The 25856-nt window shown below is 39.0% G+C and overlaps 1 protein-coding gene across 6 annotated transcripts in view; it reads right to left on the bottom strand.

Moving 5' to 3' along the window:
- Window positions 1–25856, bottom strand: part of LOC129247624 (uncharacterized) — a 31689-nt gene that overhangs the window by 2259 nt on the left and 3574 nt on the right. For 2 of the 6 annotated variants that reach the window (XM_054886819.1, XM_054886817.1), the window contains exons 2-3: window positions 3533–3620; window positions 31–368 (exon numbers count right to left, since the gene is read on the bottom strand). In XM_054886819.1, coding sequence (XP_054742794.1) covers window positions 31–368; window positions 3533–3542 — 348 coding nt within the window. In that variant the 5' untranslated portion in view covers window positions 3543–3620. Of the gene's footprint in view, window positions 1–30; window positions 369–3532; window positions 3621–4133; window positions 4338–22408; window positions 22914–25856 lie in introns of those variants that run through there. The other 4 variants (XM_054886818.1, XM_054886814.1, XM_054886816.1 and 1 more) reach the window with 4 other exon arrangements.

Raw genomic sequence — 25856 nt, 5'->3', positions numbered from 1 at the left:
AATAATTAATTTCATAGGTTGCCAGCTTACGTCATCATCGGAGCTGTGTGCCAGAGATCTTTTGCGATTCTCAACTAATGTTGAGCTGGAACGTTTTGATGTCGATGCTTCGCCGAATAGCTCTTCGGGCTCCAACGACGACGAGCCACGCTCCGATATGAGTGATGAAGCGGTGCCCCGCACCACCAATACATTGGACGCCGCCTCAGCGGCTGCAACCGATGATGGCCCATTGATCACTTCCAGTTCCTCCTCGGAGCTGTGTTGATCGTATAAAAGGTGGGATTGACACATCATCGCAGAAGACGCTGACGAGGAGCAGGCGGTGTCTGTGGTTGGTGAATTCACATCGGCGCAGGAGCTTAAGCCTAAAAATGAGCAGAGAATTAGAATATTTTTGCAAAGGTTCATAGACGCTTTGAGTTATGCATAGACTTGCGATTCCACGAGAAAGTGAAAGAAGAAATTTTCATTATTTAACAACTCTACAAATTTCATGCTAAAATTTTCGATAACAACAGAGTTTGGTATGTTGTTCCACAAATAGCGGTCGGCGTAGCCGAATGGGTGACTACTATTCGGAAGGAAGTGCGCAGGTTCGAATCTGAGTGCATAAAACACCAAAATGAAGAAAAAGTTCGGTCGCCATTAGAAACAACTTTTCGGTGTTTTGAAGCCCACAGTGAGCATCGAACAGAGAAGCTACTGCCACTGGTTGATAAGTAGGTTGGAGTGCCGAGTTCAAAACAAAGCGCGCCAGCCGTTTATTTTTCGTACTCCCTGGCTCCTGATCTTTCCAATGCAGCGGAGGTCTTCCTCTTCTTCAGCAACCATCAGCTGGTACTTTCAGAGCTGGAGTATCTGTATCCATTTGGACGGCATGAGCCAGCCAATAAAGCTGCTGAATCTTTATTCGCTGGTTATATATTGGGTTTGCAACTAGGTAATTGCGGATTTTTTTTTAGAAAATCAAAGACAATTTTTTATGGAACTATATTAAACAACTTCCTTCTGTAATGTATTACCCATTTTGAGCAATGACCTTTTGCCATCTTTCAGGCAGCATCACAATCACACGTTCAATGGCGCTGTAAAGCTCATACAGCTCATTATTCCATCGCCTGCGATATTCGCAGGTCGCCAACGTGCAAAAGTCCAAAAATCTTTCGCAGAATCTTTCGCTCAAATACTTTACGGGACACTTAATCGGATGATGTCATCGTCCACGCATCTGCGCCATACGTTAGGACAGGCACGATGAGAGCTTTGTAGAATCTAACGTTGATTTTTTTATAACTTGAAAGTCAAGTGAGATTGATTCTGTTCTGTGTTGCCATCTCTTTAAGAGATTCAACGCATGTTGAGAGTTGAACGTTAATGAACCAAGAACTCTAATTGCAGTCTGGCTATCACTAGATATGAATACCTCTTCTCCTAGTGACTTGGTTTCGAGTTGCTCTATAGTCTGCAGAATCACTGAAATCACAGCCTGGAACACTTTGTAGTGAACGAAGACCTTTGAAAGGAGTGACTTAGGGCTGGGCCTGACCATCATAATTTGAAGCGTCAGTAAAACGGCTACATTTCACACTCTACTCTTCCCTTGATGGAATTCTTGTGTTGAATTGAGGCAAAAAAAATAAATAAAAAAGTGAACTGCTCTAACATTTTGTTGAAAAAACATGCTGAGGAAGTTTTTCCAGTATACCGGAAAGCAAAATGCGTACTTTTGGAAACTCCGCGCCGGTCGCTTGTTACAAACTCAGAACACTACCCAATAAAAAATGTAACTAATGCCTAAAGAAGCTAAGGAAAATCCTGTTTCTAGAATGGGAGGGCTTTCTAAGAAAAGTATGCTAGGATGAAATATTCCAAAATAAGCACAGTGAAACGTCGAGCGTGAGATTTTTTTTTCGAAAGAGATAATGTTTCTTTTCAAGATTTATGTACCCCCGATGCACAGAATACAAAGGTGGGTCTGCCAACCTTGTGCCACTATTCCGCTTTCAAATTTTTCTCACGCAACTGCACCAGTGGGACAACACGCCTCATGTGCAATAAGCAGTATGACTCTTTGATAATATAAATTTAAGGCAACAAGTTTGGACCCGACAGGTTTTCAATGTTATTTTTCCTTAATGCACACGAATGCTCTCGTAAATGTCCAATATGAAAAAAATTGCTTTATGGATATCAAAGCATGGGTGGGGTTTTATAACCCAATTAAAAAATAGCTAACAAGGTGGTAAAAAATTCAGTCATAGACATAAATTCGTTATGCTCTCTCAAACATATATTTTTTATTCGACAATTAGGCATTCCCTGGCCGGATATTAATTCGGAGGTTTCGTTAACGTAGAACCAGTTGCGGTGGTAACGACGAACTGGGGCACTCCTGTTGATGAGAGGAACCTTTTTGTGCCGTTGGCTGATCTAACAAAGGTTAGATCACGGTAGTGAGGCCAAAGGTTTCCCGTGCCTGCCAGGTGAATTTGTATGCTTCTGCACATCACTTCACAACCAAATAAAAAAAACCTAAAAAAAGGGCAGGAAAATGATGAAACAATATCTCAAGTAGAACGATTGGCGAATCCCGGTGGGGTCACTGCTCACAGGATGTGAAAACCCCTGCTTAACTAAAGATCACTTCCTCCTTTTCATTCTTCTGTAGTGACGTAATCATTCTTAAGCAATACTTAGCCTTCTAGTATCACTGCCAGTAAAAGGTTAAAACTCATTAATAACGACCATGACCATTGCATCGTCTGGTCTGAGCTTTCCTAAAATATTGAATTTCATCTTGAGGCTCAATTAAGGCCATACTGTAAGGCACCTATGACCCGATCTCTGAAGTTGATTTGGACGGATGCCTTTACTATCCAAACCCATTAGAGTAGGTGTCCACTTCCCACTTGAGGTTGTCAAAAAACTCAGCAAAAGTCAGAAATCAAAGTTAAGTTTTCCAAGTGCTGACTACAGAAGCTAATCAAAGGAGTTCTAGGTAAATTGAGTTCTGAATTTTTCAGGCGACTAGTTGTTGTTGCCGTAGCAGTGCACTACAGTGCACACCAGTTCGGAGCTGTCTATACAACGGCAGGTCGTCCCAGGCAGATATTTCAAATTATTCACACCTCCAGAGAGTCAAAGAAAAATCCTAGCCCCTCCCAGTCTAGTTCCAGACAAGCTTGTCTTGACCTCACTGCCCCAGTCAGATGTCAATCGAGGAAGAAAACCGAATAGTCTATTTCAAGGCGAATAGAATTCGTGCACTGTCTGTCTTATCGTGACGAGTAGTCTGTCTGATTGCACTCGCTGAAACCTCCAAACAGTGCAATTTTGAATTCTTTCAAGCCGAGTTGTCTTTCAACGACATCACTTCACTTCCCTCCCTAAGTAGTTTCCTTTTTCTAATCATTCGTGGTTTTTTATAAATTTTTCATAAATAGCTTCTCTTTTTTCACGCTTTCTCGACGAATCACTTTTTAAAATTTCACAGCTTTTAAATAAACAAGAGATGCATCATTAAACTCACTGGTTTCCATGTCCAAGTCTAAGGGGCGATGCTTGTCAACATCTAGGACGTCACCATCAGATTCGGTACCGGAATCATTCGACTCGCCCTGAAAGCAATGCAAACACAAACACATATATATATACACACATACATATACGTAAATGATGTAGTATACACAAATTGAAAACGCACACACACATGCGATTCAAATATACACACATACAATTGTTTAAGCAACAAATATCATTGTAATGGTGCGCGACGGAATTTCCGGACTTACGCGACACGGACGCGTTCGCTAAACAATTTTATTTACGGAACAAGAAGCAAGCAAAAAAAAGAAGCAAAAAAAAAACAAAAACAAAATATGAAATAATTCTCAGCTTGAAAGCGAGCAAAAACTATAGCGCCGAAAAATTGAAAAACATCGAAAAAGTAAATAAGTAGACACTGCAAACGGCGACGGAAACGTCGACTACAACCACAACCACGGCGACGACGTCTATGCACTTCTGTGCCTGCTTAGGTGTGTGCATGTGCGCGCGGCGCGTGAATTTGCGTACGCGTGTGTGTGTCAGAGTATCTGCAACTATGTAACGCAACGGCGGTGGCTGCTCACCTTTTTCTTAAAAAAACTTTTTGATGCTTTAACTGAATGCTCGCGACTCTTTTGCCTAACAAACTTTATCATTATTATTTTTAGCACAACTCAGACTCAGCTTCTGAGTGACTACAACAATAACTACTGAACTACGACGAGCTCCATAAAAACACGATCAAGTAGCTGACGCGGCTTTTAGGGCGCAATTGACACTTTGGGGCTGTTGTTGGCCGGCCTGGTCGGCTAGATGTCTAGCGCGTTAGCCGCTTGATACTTGAGTTGAGAGCTGCTTGGTAGACTGGCTACCTGACTGGCTACCTGACTGGCTGGCTGTTGGCTCGCGTTGGCTAAATGCTAACTGGCTTTATAGCTTCCTTTAAAACAACGCCGCTGCTGCCACCATCAACGCCACACGAGGAGTCACGTTTAGATTTTTTACGGCATATGGTATGACTGCAGACGGTAGCAACAAGAACAACAACAACACCAACACGTACAATATAGCCGATGACAACGAGAAGCGTGTATGTTGCATAGTAGTAGTAGTGGTATTGGTAGTGGTAGTGGTTATAGCCGAACGGCACAAGTTAACGAGACACGGATACGCCAACGAAAACGCAGCTTTAAACGACGTCGTCTTCGTCATCGTCATCGCCAAAGCCTTCGTGGTAATCATAGACATAGTCGTAGATATAATCGTAGACGCAGAAGTCCTCATCATCATCATCATCATCAGCAACATCAACACTACCAGCGCCAGCACTAGCGCGGTCGCTGCTGTGGTCGTCTTCCTTGTCTTCCTGGTCGCTGTGGTTTTTGTTGTTCGGCTAGTCGTAGTTGTAATTGTAGTTACCGTATTCCAAACTGTTTTACCGTTATGCGATTTGCTGTTTTTATTTTTATTGTTATTTCAACTGCTGCTGTTGCTGTCACTTAGCGCACGCTGCTGACGTCGCAGCTGCCGCTGCCGGCTACGTCACTGCTGCTGCCGCAACGGCGCTGCTACTGAGCACCTTTCGCCGTAAGATACAGCACGGAAATATCGATTTTATTTCTACGACGACAACGACAACGGCAACGGCAGACGACCAACGAATCCTGCCAAACGCATTTCTCAAGTGCTGCGCTTTTTCACAACACGGAAGCCACTAAATAAATAAATCACTGCAATTTTCAATATCGCCGATGCACTGAAGTGCGACTGAAAAGTGCTCACTATATTCACTTGTAAAACATTTTGCAGTTTTCACTAATTCCAAACTTATTTGGAGTAGTCCTTTTCACTTGTGCGCACAAATCGCAATTGACGCGCTACTGCATTGTTCGAAGCGTACCGCAATGTCTCTACATGATTGCATGAATGTACTTTCAATTTAATATTTTTTTTGGTTTCTTGTTTTTTGTTTTTTGAATTTTGTATGCCCTTCTCTGTGTATGTATGCAATGTTAGCGCTTGCTTGCTTATAAATAGTTATCCAGTACCAAAAAAACAAAACAACAAACACGCACGCACGCCTTTGCCTTTACGCCTGTCGCCGGCAAGCTCCTTTCTCAAACTAAAACTATGCGGCGCTGCTCTCGTTGCATTCGAGCATCTCTACTACAAAATGTGTGGAAAAACGTTGCCGATTTATAGGCGCGCGCGCACGCACGCACACACACCCGCTAACCGACTGACACCCTCGCTGGCACACCTTCACCTGCACCTGTGCACGCAGCAGGCAAGGCAATCACGCTCATGGCCGCCGCCGCCATCGTTTGTACGCCTACATAGTAAAAGCGTAACGTAAACTACGTAAAGGACCTTCGGCGCGCGTTAGAATTCGCTTGTGCTCTCCCCCTATTTTTTTCTGCTTTTACGCTCTCTTGGCGCAGGCGCTCGCAAGCCTTTTATCGCTTGCTGCCTAGCACCCTTGTCAGAGCGTACTACTGCTTGACGTGTCGTACTCTGGTGGAGCGCGCTTGTTGACCGCGGTGGTGTGGCGGGGTTTACGCTTTTAATTCATCGAAAACAAAACAGAATGGAAACAGACTGGAAATGCGTCAATGCATTTTGTTTTCGACTCACAGCTCATAGTTGCAATGAAAAGTGCAGCAAAAGCACAAAAACAAAAATAAAGCAAAGCAAAAAAATCATATGTGAACGGTGCGAGTAGCGAATGGTCGATTAACGGAAGTACAACTCTTGGGTAATCGACTGTCGCAACAGCAAATGTTGTGGATGGTCAAAGTTTCCATTGAACGAATTGGAGTTTTCGAAGGGAAAACAGTGAACGAAAATAATGTTTTTTTCTATCAAAGAGTAGATTGTGAAAATAATTGTAAAGTGGTCTTACTTTCCTCGTATATAGTTTGACTATAGTTTTTGGATATTAGATTTTTCATTAGAAGTAAAGTTTGAAAACAATAAAGGTAAATGAAAAAAAATCTTATACAGAGGCCAAAAGGAAGAAAATTGCTATTCAAATGATAAAAGGCCTTGAGCCTTATTTTTTTAAGCAGTTTTATTAAACCTTTTGGTTTATACAACTAATATCCTTGAAAATAGGACCCTTGAGCGTCAATACACCGTTGGTAGCGGTCCTTCCACTGCAGGAAACATTTTTTAAACTCATCCGCTGGAATCGCGTTCAATTCGGCTAACACAGTTTTTTAGATCACCTCGATGGCGTCGAAACGCCTCCCCTTCAGCTTTCTTTTCAGGCGCGGGAACAAGAAGAAGTCCGGAGGGGACCCGTCTGGGCTGTAGGGAGGATGGAGAAGCACCGGAATCCCCATCTTGGCCAATGCAGAGGTGCAGAGGAAAGCGGTGTGCGCGGGCGCATTGTCGTGATGAAGGGCCCAATTGTTGACGAGGTCGGGCCGAACCCGGGCGACGCGGTTTTTCAGCCGAAGGAGCACTTCTTTGTAAAATGCCGCGTTTACAGTGCGTCCTGGAGGTACAAACTCGTTGTGGACGATGCCTCGAGAGTTGAAAAAGATGATCAGCATGGTTTTGAGCTTGGATTTAGACATGCGCGCCTTCTTCGGCCACCGTTTTACCTGGGCACTGGACAGAGATTGGTCCCCGTAAGCTTCCTTGAGTAGCCCAATGGTTTCGATACTCGTTTTGTTTAGCTTTACGCAAAATTTGATCGAGTAACGTTGCTCCAACGATCGCTGCATTTTCGCCACGGCAAAATCCTAACACACTTTTAAAACACCTTTCCCGCGCGGAGCGATTTTGACTGCACCGCTGTTGCCAGCGAACTGGGACCGGTTTCTAGTGGAAGGGGAAGGTCCCACGATTATTTTCCCCCACCAGCCGATTCGGTTGATCGCTTGGCAGACGCTCCGCGCGGGAAGGCTCATTACTTTTCAATCAAACCCTGTATGTTTGTCTAGGTTTCTTTCAGGGCTTTGTGTATAGAAATACGCCGTAAGGGGAAAAGAATATTTTCAAAAACCCGCCTTTCTGAAAGCTCAAATTTTTACAGTAAAATTTTGTAGAATTATTAAAGAAACAGGCGGAAACGTAGTTGAAGTCGAAAAAAGCGAAAGAGTGAAAATATCTTAAGCGCGTTTTTTTCGAACAAACTTTTTACGACCTGGTTGACATGATTCAGAAAACAACTATTGACCCGATCGGTCAACATACTACATTTTTGCAGTTTATTCTGCACATGCACACATACAGGATTGCCCATATTCGACGGACCCGACGGATTTCGATGCCTCTTTGCGCCCATTCCAATCGACGAGGCTTGTCCGCAGGCAACAATCATTGCGTCAATTGAATCTTATACGGCAATAAATGCAAATCAATGCGGATAATTCGTTGTAAAGTGGTCCAAGCACTGCTGAGAACGGCGATTTTGGGATGTCCTTGGCGACGCCTTGGTCGATTTTGATTTCGCCTCTTTGGATTAGAAAGAGCATCACCAGTCGAAAACCTTTCGTACAAACGTTTAATGGTGTTCTTAGAAGGCGCACTTTTCACATTATTTAAATTTTTATACGCACGCTGAGTTTTCACAATTGATTTCTTTTGTTGAATGTTAATTTCAACAATTTGGGAGCACTCGCGTGGCGTGTACTGTTCCATGGTAAAAATCTGCTTGGACTAACGCTTCCAACGCGGTATGTCATTAAGTGATCTGACGTCTCTGTGAAAAGATACAGGGTTGCTAGATGGGTCCGTCGAATATTGACAACCTTGTATGTCTTTATTTCATGTCCTTATTTCATTATTATTTACACTTTTTGCAACAATTTACTTTTAAAAAATTTCCAAAATTTTTAAGTACACCATTTTGAATTTTCTTTTTCGGAAAGTTCTAAGTCTACTCTTTACCCTTTACTACTAAATATTTTTTGTTTTTTCGTTTCAAATCTTACAAATTTGTCATATAATGTCAACCGTTTTTTAGTAAAGTAACTTCAGGCAGGCCGCCGTAGCCGAATGAGTTGGTGCCCGGGTTCGAAACCCTGTTCATGAAACCCCAAATGAAGGAAAAATTAGTTTCCAATAAACGAAATACATGCTGAAGTCAAGACGGCACACAAATGCACAAAATCTTCATGTAGGTGCATATACTTTTGAAGCGGTGCCACAATTTAAATATCTAGGTGTTATGTTCACTTGTAGCGGTAACTCAACACCCGCAATCAAAGATCGCGTCAACGCCGCCAATAGAGCGTACTATTCACACCTTAGTTTGTCCAGGTCTCGTCTTTTATCTAGATCTCAGAAGCTGACCATGTATAAAACTCTTATACGACCAATTTTGATATATGGTTGCGAGGTGTGGACTATGAAAATTAATGACAGTGCGCTTATTGCTAACTTCGAAAGGAAAATTTTAAGGAATGATGGCAGCTACAGAATTAGGTACAACTCGGAATTGAACGAACTTTTCCAAGACGAGACAGCTTTGCGTTTTGTAAAGGCGCAGCGTATGCGGTGGCTGGGTCACGTGCTCCGTATGCCTGCTGAATCCGCTGTAAGGAAAGCCATGACTGGAAAGATAATTGGTGCGAAGGCGAAGGGAAGACCGAGAAACCGATGGATAGACGCAGTAGGAAGCGATCTCACAGCAATGGGAATTCGCAACTACGAAAGAAAAGCAAGCGATAGAACACTTTGGAGGAGTTTTGTGAAGGAAGCTTTGACGCACCCCGCGTTGTACTGCTGTATATGATGATGAGATGATATACTTGTTGGACTGCAAAACTGCTTCTCGTAATTTTTTCAGAAATTCTGATTAAAAATTTTGTAATTTTGATGAAAATTAGCCGAATTTTATAAATGTGTCGCTTTGTGTTATAAAGTCAGGTAGCCATACCAACTGGACTTGTCATTGAAAAAGGAAAAAACAAAAAAAAAATTGTTTTTAATAGTATTTGTTGTCAATAATAATGTGTACAAGGTTAAATCAATAAAATAAATTTTAATATGAAAATAAAATTTTTTGGCAAAAAAGTGAAAGCTTTTGTACTAATCCCTTAAATGATAAATAAATAGTGACTTTATTAAAAGAAAAATATTTATACACTTTAAACACTACAAAAAACTTAATTAAAGAACATACGACATTGACTCTAAGGTCATCTGTCGGTTAACTAAATACAATCTGAATTTTATTAGAACTTTAAAATACCCACAGAGTTAACAAATTACAATAAGCGAATTAAATTAAATTGCAAAGAACAGTTATCGCGGTTATATTTATCACATTTTGCATATTAAGTTGTCTCATATTCATTCAAAATCATTTTTCTATAAACTAAAGCACCAAAAATTAACTTAACTAGACTTTCCTATCCCATTTTCACATTTAATGCGTCAATTGTTTCTCCTAATTCTAAAAAGTATTTCCCCAAATATCTATCATTTTCCCAAAAAGTGCGTTAAATTTTCTGTCTCAATGAAATTACACAAAGTGCAGCTTAGATTTTTATATCCACCAAGGTATATTTAATGACATCTTGCTTTAGAGAACCACTTCATTTTATATGTTTCTAATATTTGCTTAAATAGATTTTACCCCTTAAATGTTTAAGCTGCCCTAGAAGAGGGATTTTCAAATAATATTTTTCAGTGGCTATGACTGAGTCTAAGACTCTAAAAAAAAATTAAGTTTCTTCAAATTTGCAGTTTTCATAATAATAGTTTTCATGACAAAAATATAAACGTTTTAATTCTCGCATTGTCTACTGAGACAGAGTGGCGGTTTGTCCGAAAACATCTTTAAGAACTTTGTGCATACTAACGCATGCGCCATATATTTTTTTGAAACTACTGGAGTGCCAAATATGAAATAAGTTCAGTTTGGGAATATTTTTGTTTCCTTGTTCACTCCTCTCGGGAGCATAGGGCCTCGACAAGACTTGCTTTGCGTTGGTTTCGTTCATCTATTTGATTTCTGAGAGTGCAGGTGATTAGCCTGCCGCTTCCAGTCTTAAGTGGTGGAAATGCCCACCAGTCGTTGTTTAGGAACAACGCCTTCTTACTGCTTGGAATGCCATCTGTGTTTCACATTTTTCTGGCAGAAGGATCGCACAGATGGTTGAGGACTTCGCTAAATTTGTGTGTCTGCGCTATTATCGCGATTGCCCGCAATGTGTAACTGTTTTTGCTTGTTTGTTTCTAGCAGCCACAATGCAAATAATGCGCTGTGCGGGAGTAAGGATGGAAACGATACGTATTTGGGTTTGGAGAATGAGGTTTGTTTTAGAAACAGGGAAAGTAGGTAAATTTGGAAAAGTGCGTGGACCGTCATTTACGTGGGATTCGAATCCACAGCCTCTGGGATAGCAGGCTAGTGCACTTACGCTAGTCTACCGAGGCCGCTTTGGGTATATGTACATCCGATTGTAGTGAGAACGAATATTAAGGTTCTATACTTTGAGTAAAGGTCCTCAACAACGAATGTGATAACGGTTTATAAGAGATCTAGAGCCTCCCGTTCTTGTTGTAATCAAATATTATCTTTTTTTTATTTATCTTTCTTGTCTTATCATAAACCATATCATCTTAGTTAATTTAATTTTATCTCATCTTATTTTATTTTTTATTTGGCCTTAACTGATAAAATTTCTTTCATATTATTTTATTTTATGTTAAATTATTTTGCCTTACATCATCTTATCCTACATGCCAAAAAAGTTTTCAAAATACTACCTTAAATTCGACACACATCAGAACCGTTCTTACGTTGCTAGTGCGAGGGTAATCTCTCCAGCGTGAGGGTAATTTCTCCTCTTACCTCAACAAGTCTCCTAAGCAAATTTTGCCAATCAACGCCTCTGATAGTGCAATAATGCTAGATAACTATTTAAGAATCTCTGGGATCACCTCCAAATATTCAATTGCTCACAAACATACACAAACAAAAAACTAAGTATGCATGTACATGCATGTATGTGAGTACGTTTGTCGAGTACACACTTGCTTGCGCATATAACTACGAGTAAACGTACGTTCTACGAGCACAGCACCTTGCAGCTGCTTGTATGTGTACTAGAAGGCGCACGTATGTGGGAGTGTTTTGTTGTAACGTACAACGAGTGTGTACTCACAAACGTGCGAGAGTGCCAGAAGGCTATGATTACGCGCGCCAAGGTGTAAATACGAGTGAACTTCGTCACTAATCGGCTTGTATGGTCGGTATATAGTGGTAGTGATGTGAAAGCATTGTAGGTTCGTAGTGCGTAGGTGGGTATTTTCCGGAGGGTGCTTATTTTGAGTTGTCAGACCTGCGGGGACCTAGCCAAATGTAGTGATGCACAGAGATTACAGGAATAGCAGTCGAAAGGTGGCGGAGGGCCTGTCACACTGGGTTCAGGTCGCGTGGTAGGTGTTGGTTTCGGGTACACGGTTTGGTGTTGCGCGCGTGCTCTTTGCAATTTATTTATGATTGGGTATGTTTTTCGTTGGCGTGTAGGTGGAAGTATGCGAAAATGTGTACAGGCTTTACAAGGCTTTGAACTGATGTGTGCTGGCTGGCTATTTGGCAAAGTGGCATATTGACGCAAATGTTCGTTCAGCAGTTATAAGCGTCTAAGCAAACGTGTGTCGAAATGACTGATAGTCAAATTAACGGTATGTGCGTTTGAGTGCGTTTACACACATACATACATACATGCAATTGCTCGTGTTACGGAAGCGCTCTATGAGTGTGCTTGACGTTGCTGTTGTTGTTTTTTTTTTGTTTTTGTGTTTCGAGTAACGCACTGCTGATTATTGTTCTTGTTGCCTGCTGGTAGTCGAATTTTCATTTGATTTGTGTGCGACTGTTTTCGCTTTTGTGAGGCGAGTGACGGCGTTGGCAAGCGTCCATCGGAAAGAGAGCAATATGCAGCGCGCAGGACGCAGGACCTTTTCCTATGGAAAATAGCAATAATATAAACAAAAACAACAACCGAAAAAAAATCATTGATATGCGTGTGCTGCGCCTTTGATGTCACAATTTATGCGCCCCACTGAGCTGTAGGGGCAGACGACATACACACACACACACACACACACACACACACACATATGTATGTATGTATATGCATGTATTCATGTAGATAGGCGGTATGAAATGCGTCGCATTTACAAACATAGTACGCTTTTAGTGACAGCGCCGCGTTACGCATGCTGTAGTAAGCGCTAGGAAGTGTGAAAGGCGTGCGTGCGCGTGACAAAAGCTTTTGAGCAACAAATAATTTCAAAAGTTGCTCAAATTTTCCACTATATTTTTACGCATCTTTACACTTTGCAGCAAAAATTCTAGCGCATATTTGTATCTATTTAACTATTTGAAGAGGTGCACCTGAGGCATCTCATCTACTTGACTTCCCTCTTACTTTATGCGCATTTTGCTGGCTGACATTGGTTTGTCTACGCACATTAAATTTTTTACGCGCATAGTACGCATTTTCCAAATTAGCTACTTTTCGGTCACTCAATGTCGGTAGCACACACATACATATATACATTTATATGCGCTCATATGTATGTGCAAGTACATCGTACTATTGCAAACCCTCCGCCGCGTTCGCTGCCTCCCTTTTCGCACACAAAATCATGCCCCGCACGGCTTAACTTCGCACACCGTTGCTTGTAGTTGGTTATGTTGTATGTTTTTGCCTCTTCTACGTACTTCTTCTCATTCTTAATCTTTTACTTTTCTGCTTCTTTGCCATGCTTGTGACTGCACTACACATTCATGGCTGCAAGTCTGCGCGCCCCTAGCGCTCCGCTGCACAGCACTACATTGCACTCTGCTTCGCCTTCCGCCTTCCGCGTTCTGCGTTCTGTATCTATTGATTCACTTTTTGTAATATTTGCACTCGAAAATGGACTTGTGTTGTGCGACGACGCCGCGCTGCTACGGCATCATCATCGTGCGCTTCATGTGCCATTCATGTGTACACATATTGGCAGTGAAAATGTGCAGGTGGTGGGGAGGTGGTCGTTGGAAATAACATAGTACAAAGCATAACATACACTCTACTTGTACTAAGTAGTTGTATGCAGTGCCAACAAGAAAAAAAAGCAAAAAGAACAACGCGACAGTAACAATGCACTGGAAGCGTAAAGCAATGAAAGAAAATTGTTGTTTTGCGCCGCTCTGCTTTGCACTGTGAATAGTATTATATTGTATTTTTTTTTTAAATGCTTTGAGGTATATCTAATTTTAGCACAGAATACAAAAGCTGCACCAACCGAGCGTTTACTGTGCGACCTGCAGCGAATCTTGCTCTCGTATCACGCACTCGTCGGTCTGGTATGTGGTCTTAGTCCGGCAGAGTGGAGTGGTGCACGTGGTGCACACCGAATACCTTGGAGGAGGCCTTAATTCAGACACAAATCAAATTCAAGTGTTCTGAGAAACAGTTACTTAGTAAATGGCCTTCCCAGTAAGCTGCCCCAATCTAACTCAATTAACTCATTCACTCGCCTCTGCTGAAGATTAGTTATAGTTCAACCAAGTTTGTTTAAAAGTCTTAGACTTGAAATTGTAGAAACAGGTGCAGAGTCTGTTTACCAGTGGGTATGACTGAAAGCGGTGTAGTTGCGTTCCCCAGACAGTCGGTTCTATGTTACCGGAACGACCTGGATTTACTATATATCCGACCAAGGCCTGTCACTCCAGTAGTACTCCCCGTACTAGTATGGGGAATGTTCTTGCTGCTACAACAACAACAATAACTACAAACTGTGAAGCAATTCGTTGCATGAACTTGATCTGCAACGATCTGGTTGTGCGCTGGGCTCAGGACCAGCCGCGTGAAATCTGAAAAAATCCATGAAATAAAATACTTCTGGTGAGAGTTTAGAAATGCGATAACCGTGGCACCGCAAGATGACCATCGACATTCTCACGCCAGTCAGTTCTACGTTACCGAAACGATCTGTACTAATATCTGGCCAAGGACTGTCACTTCCCCGTACATTTATAGGGAATGCTTATGCTTTTACAAAAACAGCAACGTCTTCTACAGCTGCCAAGTAAAGTAGTGCAAATTCATTACCAGATTTGTAGAGGGAGGGAGACATCGCTTATGAATGTTTCGTCACAATGCATATCAAAGATTCTTCGACATCTCGCCCAACTGTATCCACGCTCCAACAGAACAATAGGACGATGCTACCAAGAACTACCACTATGACATTGAAATTGTGCTTGGCGACTTCAACTTAGGCAAAACACTGAATTTTGCATGAGCTTGCAGTACTCACTATACGCATAATGAGCTACTAAAGACCCAGAGTAAATTTCTGAGGCTGAGACTCGCAGAATTATTTATTTAAGCCAGATAGCGTGAACGGTTCTGCCTATCAAACGAGGATTCGATAGTGTTGGGGATACTTTTGAAGATTGAATTACTACACTGCGTAAAATAACTATGACATTAGGATTTATTGACCAGTTTTGACCACTTACTTGTTTCTTATTTCATTTTACAATTCTTTCTAGTTATTTATTTTTTGTTTTTTTAATAAAGCTTTGTAGCAGGCTTTATAAATTGAAGTTTCAAACTGTGCAGAAATTAAAAATCAAAAAATGTTGTATTTCCAAATTCAATGGCCCACATAAAACTGCTTACCCAAAATTTTTCTAAAAATTCTCATTAAAAAGTTTGAAATTTTGATGAGAATTTGCCGAATTTTTATACATTTTAATGGGCTTCAACAATTCAATGGGCTTATAAAGCAGCATTCTCGAAATTTCTCTAAAGACTTTAATTTTTGAATTTGCTGAACTTTTTTTTTAATTTTACATTTTTTAATTAGAATTTTTGGGAAAATTCAACATTTTTTTTTTTAACTTTACATTTTTTAATTACAATTTTTAGAAAAATTTAATATTTTTTTAATTCGAATTCTTAGAAAAATTAAAAAAAAAATTTTTTATTTTTTAATTCGAATTTTTAGAAAAATACATTTTTTTTAATTTTCAAATTTTTAATTTGAATTTTTAGAAGAACTCAACATTTTTTTTAATTTTACATTTTTGAATTGGAATTTTTAGAAAAATTACCAGTTTTTTTAGTTTTTTTTATTCAACAATTTTTTTTAACATTACATTTTTGTAGAATTTTCTCACATTTTTTAAATTGAACTTTTAGATAAACTCAACAATTGCTTTTTTTTTAATTTTACATTTTTTAATTAGAATTTTTGGAAAAATTCAATATTTTTTAATTAGAATTTTTAGAAAAATTAAAAAATTTGTTGTTCCATTTTATATTTTTTTAATTCGAATTTTTGGAAAAAATCAAGGATTTTTTGTTTTTTTTTTTATATATTTCTTAATTCGCATTTTTAGAAAAATTCAAGAAAATCTTTATAATTTCACATTTTTCAATTCGAATGTTTAGAAAAATTTAACTTTTTTTTTTCAATTTTCAGTTTTTTAATTAAAATTTTTAGAAAAATTCAACATTTTTTTTAATTTTACATTTTTGAAATTTTCATTGAAATTTTTATTCACAATTTTTTTTTTAACATTACATTTTTTTAGAATTTTTTTACATTTTCTGAATTGAATTTTTAGAAAAAATCAACAATTGTTTTTGTTTTAATTTTAAATCTTTTAATTAAAATTTTTCTTTAATTTAAAATTTTTTAATTTAATTCAATACATGCTTTTTAATTTAAAATTTTTTAATTAGAATTTTTAGAAAAATTCAAACATTTTTTTTTTTAATTTTACATTTTTTAATTGGAATTTTTAGAAAAATTCAAAAATTTTTTTTAATTTTACATTTGGTACTTTGAATTTTTAAAATAATTCAACAATTTTTTTTTTTAATTTTACAGTTTTTAATTAGAATTTTTAGAAAAATTCAAGACTTTTGTTTTAATTTTACATTTTTTAATAAGAATGTTTAGATAAATTGAATATTTTTTAAATTTTAATTTTTAATTTTATATTATGGGTATGCAATTTTATTGATCATTGAATTTCGGTATAATAAAGAGCAAGTTTCAAGTGGTTGAAAAATCGCGTTGAATTTTGACAATTTTTTCTGCGGTCAGTGTTGCATGTTTTGTTCCATATAAAAAAAATTAGGAATAGGCTTCAATGAGGAAAGTGCAAAAAATTTTGAAAAAATCAGTGTGATTTTTGTCCTACTTGAAACTTACACTTTACTGCATCAAATTTTAATGAGCTATAAAATTGCATACTTAAAATCTCTCTAAATATTCTGAGGAATTATACATATATATATTCTGAGAAAAAAGTTTGAAATTTTGATGAAAATTAGACGAATTTTTACAAATGGGCTACAAAGATTCAATGAGCTCGAATTCTTCCCAGAAATTCTAATAAAAAAATGTATAATTTGAATATTGTTTGAAATTCAGGAATTCTAAGAAAAAAGTTTTAAATTTTGATGAAAATTTGCCGAATTTTCATATTTTTTTTATTTATTATAAATTGTATACGAAGTTCGAAACGTTGCTTTATATGGGGTTCTTGTTGGCGTAAGAACTATATTAAAAAAATAAATAATTGAAATTACAAAATGAATAAATAAATAATAAAAACTTATCAAAGCGCGGTGTATACTTTCTTTCGACGCTGACTGTAGGTATGTATGTACTTTATATCAAATATTCCACAAACCTGATGAGAATTGTAAGTCTTTTCTAGATTTGTGTGTGATAAGTTTCACTTAAGCTGATTTATTGTAGTAATAAGTAAGACTTCTCGTTACTTATCCGAAAAGATTATCATTCAGTTTTGTGGAGATTGTTAAATCATATAAGTAGTTCCTTTAGTGAGTGACAATCAAAAGTTATTGAGTCAGGATCCCACGGCTCTATGCTACGGGAACGACCCGGCATTATATTCGCCCAAGGGCAGCCCCTTCAGCAGCATTTCCCAAATATTTATTCATAGGGAATAGCTGCTACAACAACAACAATGTAAAGCAAACGCCGTGGGTTTAATTAATTATTTAACCCCGATTCAACTAGTCAGGTATCTCACTAAGCGGCTGAATGTACTAATTGTCAATCGCCCCTTAAGTAGTTGTGGAGTGTTTGAAAGAGCCACTAAAATTCTCATTAAGGCAATTGGCCACTTTACTCTTCCTAATCAAAAAGTTCTTAATCGTTGCTTCATTTGAATAATCACTACTTCTTATTGAATTATTAATTAAGACGATGAATCATAAATATTAATCTCTGTTCAAATACAATTTATCAACTATTAACCGCTCCAATCGCCTTCAAGCAATGCCGTCAAATAATAGACATTTTATTTAACTACCAAAACAAAACAAAAAAAAAACGATCCAACAAAGTACTAGTTTTAGTAATGAGGTAATGATCAGTTGTAGTATTGGCTTATTAGTCAGCCATCGATTACGTTATCCAACGAGCTTCATCTGTATGTTATGCCATTTAAATAGTCAATCATTCAGCAGTGCGAGTGATAGTCAACTTTGGCTTCATTGATGGAGAGTTAATTATTGCAATAAGCGGTACGAGTTTTACTAGTTTCAGTATTTTTATAGATTTTTTTTTAAATTTTTCGCTCACTGGTCTGGCAATTAGAAATGCTGTTTATTTAAATGACTTTCGATAAATAACACAAATAATTTGTATCTGCCTACTCAATCTTGCGAGTGGAAGAGTGATGCTCGCAAAGAATCTAAGTATTATTTGTTGAGGTATTGAAATTTAGTTTAATAAAAAGTGAATAAAAAAGAATATATTCTAATAAATTTATTCAAGTTATCCCGTTACCAAGACAGTCCCAGACAGCCCATGCACTGTACTTTCAGCTGTATTACCCCTATATTTATGGTGAGTGTTTATGCTGATACAACAACAACAACAACTCAAGTTATCAAGTTATTGTGTAACCGGATAAGTCTTTTTCTTGCCGCACCACATACCTCCCGAGCATTCTTTGCCATGGGGATGCTAGCGTAGACAACATCCGCACAAGAAATGATAAACAGTTTCCTCAGAAAGTGACAGAAAGTGCAGTATCCCTAATTGTACCCATGGTTATCTATGCAAACATGAAGGCCATGCGAGGGTTGACTCTACGCTTCACGGGCAATAGAGTTCAGAGCCAGGAGAGGAACTAGTTCGGATTTCTCAACTGAGCCTGCGCCACCAACTTAATGATGACGTGTAAGGAATGTACTCGGAGGCTTGTTAGAGTTTTAACAAGGCGGAGGCGGTTATAGTAAAGGGTTTTCCAATAACAGGTGTCACAGGTGAATGGATTGCGCTATCGAGAGATGATTGACAATTTTTTATGGCCGGAATTAGATGGTATTGATCTGGACAAGGTTTATTTTCAACAAGACGGCGCTACGTGCCACACAAGCAACGAAACGCTTGATATTTTACGGGAAATGTTTCCGGACCGTCTTATTTCTCGAAGAGGTGATCACTTTTTGACTTGTTTTTTAGGGGGTCACGTGAAAAAGAAGGTCTATGCCAACAGCCCAGGGTCGATTCAAGACCTCAAAGATGGAATTCGTAAGGCTATCGAGGACATAGGGCAGCCACTTTGCAATTCGGTTATTGAAAATTTCATGAATAGAATTTTGTCCTGTAAGCGTGGTCGTGGTGTTCATTTGTCTCATGTTATTTTCCACTATTAACGGCATACCTTCCTCTTTATAATGAATTAAAAATCGGATCTTTTATTAGCTTATCAGCCATTTTAGTGAGGTGTCACCCTCCTGTACTGAGGTGATAGAATACTACTTTCATCAGTCCATAGACTGTCTAATCTGATATATCATATATATTCCAGTATACCTTAATCAAGATCTTACTGGTATCGATCCTTTCGAGCAGAACCCTTACTCTCCTGCAGGAGTTTAGTCACCTTTTACGACAGGAATGCCTTACGGCGGATGGATTCTTTTCGCCGACCCGCTGGGAGAGGAGATGCGACACTCTTGGAGACAGATGTTATAATCAAGCTCTATTCCATAAGAGTCAGAGTTCCGCAAAACATTGATTCGAGAATTTGAAATACGCCCGCCTTTTGTCTTTATTTGGTTAGCAAATCCATTACTTTCCGGAAAGCAGTAATCAAGCTAAGGCTGTCTGGTTATTTCATATTTTGAAATGTCTGGCCAGCTCCTACTCATTGATAGTCCAAAAAAGTATAATCAGATTCCTTTTTGGTTTAGACTGAGAACACATTTTAGCATTATCGGCATGGATTCAACCAGGCAGGCTTTTATGCAAGCAAATTCTGGCGCTCTCTATGTGTCTAAGACCGTGAAACTAAATGGGATCGATGACCGTCGACTGAGGAGGTTCGTACCGAATTTTATGTACCCGCGCACATTTTAGTAAAATTTATTTAGAGCTGACTGTTTGATTTTTGGAAACAAAAAAAAAAAACTCAGAGACAATGAGGAAGACCAAACACCTAACAGAGGTTTTTTTTTGTTTCCTTGTTCACTTCACTCGGGAGCATAGGGCCTCGACAAGACTCAGTCTTGCGTTGGTTTCGTTAAACTATTTTGATTTCTGGCAGGATAGATGATTAGCCTGCCGCACAGTGCGGCCGATTCCCGAAAAGCTGGCCAAAACTCAAAAAATTAAGTAATTGATTCAAAATTTTTTACTCGGGGGTTGTCGGGGTCGCTGATTACGAATTTGATCTTAAAATTTTGAAAATCCACCCCTTTCCACCCCTATTGGCCACCCCCTCACGTGATATAGCGTATATTCAAGAACATAATCAAGATGCATGTAAATGTATATGTTTTCGGGGTCGCAAGGTAGCAAGTGGTAGCAGCTGAATCTTGTTTTATTCAGTAACCATTACTTTTCTGAGTAACCTTTAATAGGTTTCAAAGCAGCATATGACGGCGTTGTATTACTATACAGTTTGAAAACTTAAATTTTATTAAAAAAATTGCAAAAAATTTATCTACGTATTGCTGCAGCTAAAAATTTTGTGTCGAGGTATTGATATGTACTAAAGATTTCTCGTATTTTACTAACCTTCCGAAGATGATTCCATTTGGTTTTGTTCAATTTACTCCATTACAAAATCTTTCAAATGTGTACAACTTTCACTATTCATCGACAGTAATACGATGCTCAAACGAAGGCCACGTTGCGACTGAAAATACAGAGGATACTTAGGGTACAGGACGTTGCTATGAACGGTTTTCACTACTCAAGGCATTACTGTAGCCAACCCAAAGACAAAAAAAACTCTATCTAGAAACTTTTTTTTCGACTTTTGGCCAGCTTTTTGGGAATCGGCCGCACTGTGTGCCGCTACCAGGTCTACTCGCCAATTATTTATTTATATTTTACCATTGTCAGATCTCTCCGCACTTTTTGTTCATAAAAAAAAATAATCTTCGAAAAGTACTTTCCATGCTTAGTGCAACCGCTTAGTGCAATTTCTTTCCAAAAGTGTTTACTTTGAAACATTTTTTCTCCCATCTGACGCTGCTTTTAGCTTAGCAGCTTTTTTGACAGCACTTTCCTTGCCGCATTAGGCATCACCTTTAATTTGGCAGACTTGCCGAAATCTCCTTTACCACGTCTGATATCACTCTTACTTTGACAGGCTTGCTGAAAGCGCTTTCCTTGCCACGCCTGTTGGCACCCTTATTTTGAAAGACTTGCTGAAACAACGTTCCTTACTACATCTGACGGCACATTTGTAGAATTTATGTATTAGTAAAAGCATTACAATTACATAAAAACATGTATTGTAGGATAAGTCTGGTTAGCTTTGTATTTTTTTTTTTAATTTATAATTTGATTTATTTTATTTTGCATTTTCATGTCTCGCCTAGTTTTCGAGATATCGATTAAAAAAAAGTCAATTAAAGTTACATTTTTAATTTTGGTTACACTCGCCAAATTCTATGGTGGACACTTTTACCACCATTACTGCCACAAAACGAGATTTACTGTTATTGAGTAATTCAATTAATTACTTTTCTGCAGTTAGTTAATTATAGCAATTAAGTCCAATTATATTGATTCGCGATGTCAATTGATCGGCCGATTTTTCATTCATTTAATAAAATATTCAAATGTGCTTTGTTTGTCGCTTCATCAATTCATTTGAGGCACAACCAGCATACAAACAGTGTGTGCCGAAACTATTAACACAGAAATTATATTCATTTTATATTTTCATTTTTCACACTACACGATTTGCTTACAATTTTTCTTAGAGCACTCGATGATGTTGAGTTTTTTTTTTTTGTTTTTATTATTATTTTTTATTTTTTTATTATTATTATTTTAGCAATTTTCGCACTTTTAAGCACATTTGTTTTTGCATTTTTTTTTTTTACTGGTAGCTGGCGTATATATATATTTACCTACACTTGCCAGCTCTATCACTTTCTCTCTGCCTTTTTCTCTTTCACACTGTGTCAATACACAACCCGCTCCCTTTCAAGAGTTACTCATAACTGCATGGCGCAGCAGCGCTGATTATTACTATGACGGCGGCGACGGCACCTACAATAACAACGACCACAACGACGACGATGATGATGGCAATAAAGACGATGAAGGCCAGTGCGGTCCAAAAGAAATCAACGCGCTGACATAACCGCCAACGGAATGCATACAAAATTGTCTATAAGAGAACTCACGAAATGGAAAGGACCGGATTAGAGGTAGAAGAACACCAATTGAGAATATATCGAGCTGATTTAATATAGCAGCCAAAGCGAAAATAAGCCTAAATAAAACTTTTCACAAATAAATTGCTAAAGTAGCAGATCGGTGTTGTAAATCATCAACTTTTTACAAATTTTGCGAGTCGTCGTTGTACTACACTTACTTTACTTCACTTCACTGCACTTTACGCTCGTGTTGGTTGGAGAGATGCAGTGGCGCTGATGGCGTCGAAAAATCCATTGACTGCTGACGGTAGTGTGTCGTGTAGTATGGCTGCGTCTCTGAAGCTATGGCACTGGCATTGGAGCTGCCGTCTAGTGACGACAGTGGTCGTGGCTATATGGCGCTGACACTGGAGTTGATTTCAACTCCGTTACCTTCCACGGGCTATGGCTATTCCTATGGCACTGCACTGGCTGGCTGCCTGACTGGCAACTAAATTGTACTGCACTCGCGCAATGGTAGACCAACGCGTTGACGGCGGCGGACACACAATCTCAGTTTCAAAGTCACAATCACTCACACTAGCCAAGATACATTTACATATACACAATGCACGGAGTGGCGCGTTAGTATTTTGTATGATTTTGTTTTTTGAATAAGCAGAACTATGATAGTATTTTGTAGAGTAGGGTGAGCAGCTTCAGCGGCTATGATCTGCTATGTGTCCTGTTGAAGCTGCAAAAGGGAACTGAAACCGAAATCGAAACTGAAATTGAAAAACGGTTTGTCTATGTACAAGCAACGCGTCGTCGAAGGCGAGGTTTATGCCCAGTGAATGAGTGAAAAGCGCGCTGACTGCAGAGTAAAAGCTTAGCGTTAGCAGCGCTAGCCAAAAATACCAAAACTTATTAGCCACAAGAGTTTTGGAAACGGCAGCAGCAGCAGCGTATTTACACAACGTATGGACTTCTTTCTACTTGTATATACATACATACATACATGCATACATACATACATACATGCCTAGGTGCATGTATACCTAAGCTCATGTCATATTTGTAGGCGCGTATGCAGTACTACTCTTTTGCATAGTACTCACCCAGCAGCGCATTGTTGTTGTTGCTGCAGTTGGAGCACGGTGTAATGGCTGCACACTGCTTCACCATGCGGATGAATGGTGTCCATGCATGCCAACAACAACAACAACAATAACTAGAAGGTGGTGCGCGTAAAACTGAATTACGAGTGCAGCGTCACGCCGCTTTGCGTCATGTTTGTTGGCGGTGCGCCGAGAGATAAACCATTTTTTGTGACATTTAACTCGCCACATGATGAGCAGCAGAGAGTGCTGCTGAGCGCCACATCTCAGAGCTGTTGCAAAGAGTTTAAGTATTTTTGGTTTCAGCTTTCTGCAAAAATGTGCATCTGGTGAAAGGTTGCCAGGTGGCAAGTTTAGGCTTGAGGCTTTTTCAAAGCTTCAATAATTTTTTGTTATATTGCCTTCGTTTTATCATTTCAAAATCTGATAGATCATGACCCTACTATGTGGTAAAAATATACTGAAGCAAACAGACGTCGATCAAGCTGTGCACTCAAGTTAGTGTTGAGTATGCATTCCCCTGTTGTTTTTGTTGTTGTAACACTATAAACATTTCCCATAGATGTTTGAGCAATGATGATGGTGTAGCAATGATATTGTGGCCAAGTAGAACCGACTGTTGTGATCAGATCCTTTTATTCCTCAGTTGTTGCCACAGTATTTCATTGGGAAGTTTGTGGAATACTTAAGGCATCGGAATAGAAATTAGGAGGTGTTGTTGTTGTTGTAGCAACTTACTAAACCCTGTTCGTGCGACCAGTGACTCGTCTTCGTCTAACTCATCCAACGATAGGCCCAGAAAACGTGTTGTTTCGATAGGTTGGATCCAGAAGGGGAGGGATGTTAGGTGAGTAGGAGGAGGTGTCATGGATACCTGATAATAGCCTTCAAATACAAGTATACTGACCCTACGACTCTATAAACCATGCGTGTTCTCAAAAATATAAGTTTAGGTTGAGTGTCGTCGTAATTAACCGATGAAGTGGAAATCCACAGATCTGTGTACAATATAACCCAAAAGCAACTTAGTCAGTTATGGACTTAGTGCAACAACAACTACATGGACTTAAGTTAGTTGGAATCTCTTACCTCATAAGGTCGAATTGCGCAATTGAGCACCTGAAGATCAACTATGGGCTTTTTGAAATAGCCTGGCAGTGGGGTAGCGAAATTGTTTATCAGACCGCAGATAAAAGAGTTACGATCTTTGATTGAACTAATATTGAGATACAATCCATTGCGACTACATATGACCACCATAAATGGTGATGAAAATTTACTATTTGTTTTGTGTGGAGAAGAAAAACAACACACATCATTTTCTCTGTTGCTGTGAGGGCTCATTTCCGGGTTAGATGTATTGAGAATAGACTAGCAACACTCTACCTCGTCACAGATTTTTGGTCAAGAATTCAGGGATTTTGGAAAAGGAATAATTAAAAAAAGTGGGTGCACATAACAGAAGTGAAACTTTCAAGGCAGACAAAGAAAGAGGAGAGACCAGAGAGAGAATGAGAGAGAGAGAGAGAGAGAAAGAATATATATCTAAATAAATTCACAACATTTGCAGAGAATACAAATAGACAAAATTTACAAAAAACGGAGAAGAGTCGACCGGTGTAGGTAAACGCCGGACACAAACCGTGGCAACAACGCGTGGCAACTCCGAGCGTTAATCATCCGCACAAACGCAGCGATTCCAGGACCGCAGCAACGGCACAAATTACCGCAAGGCAATACCAATAAGTCCAACTACCGCCTATAGCACATGAAGAGCTCCAGCTTCCCCGTGAGACACGTGTAACACTGGCACAATTACGTTCAGGATACTGTAGCAGGTTAAACTCCTACTTATCCAGAATCAACCCCGACATACCAAACATATGTCCGGCATGTGAAGTCACCCCACGACACTAACCACCTTTTCATATGCCCTCTAAAATCGACTCATCTAACACCCCTCTTCCTCTGGACCCAACCCGTCGAAACAGCATGTTTCCTGGGCCTACCTTTAGATGAGCTAGACGAAGCGACGGGTGATATGCCCTACACTGGCGGGACTTCTATTACTGTTAACAAACAAATAAATTCGACGCCGGAATGGATAGCACTTTATAGTACCCACAAGCACTAGCCAGGAAATGGAAATAAGCGTAAAAAAGTAGGCACCAAAGAAAAACGCCAAAAAAATTGGGAACAAAAAACGCCCCAAATGGTAGGCACCCAGGAAATATAACGCCAAAAAGTAGGCACCAAAAATATATTTCCTACAAGTTAGCACCAATAAACAAGCGCCAAAAAGTAGGCAGTGTTAATTCTCACTAGAAATTAGTAACCACAAAGAAAAACTCAGGAATAATAGCCTAAGGTGTATCTAAGATATATATAAGGTATAGATAGCTCTCTCTCTCTTTTTCCTCTACGTTATATCTTTTTTCTTTCTTGCGGAACGAAAATGCCCAAAACGTTGCATGGCCTTGAAATTTTACTCTTCATTCTCGCTCGTCCATCGGCGCCTAAGAAGTTTCACTTCAAAAATGGCTCCGCCGTGTTTACTTATATTTCATAT

Source organism: Anastrepha obliqua, chromosome 5 (genome assembly GCF_027943255.1).
Source record: "Anastrepha obliqua isolate idAnaObli1 chromosome 5, idAnaObli1_1.0, whole genome shotgun sequence".
Taxonomy (NCBI): domain Eukaryota; kingdom Metazoa; phylum Arthropoda; class Insecta; order Diptera; family Tephritidae; genus Anastrepha; species Anastrepha obliqua.
This window is presented reverse-complemented; position numbering and strand designations above follow the sequence as displayed.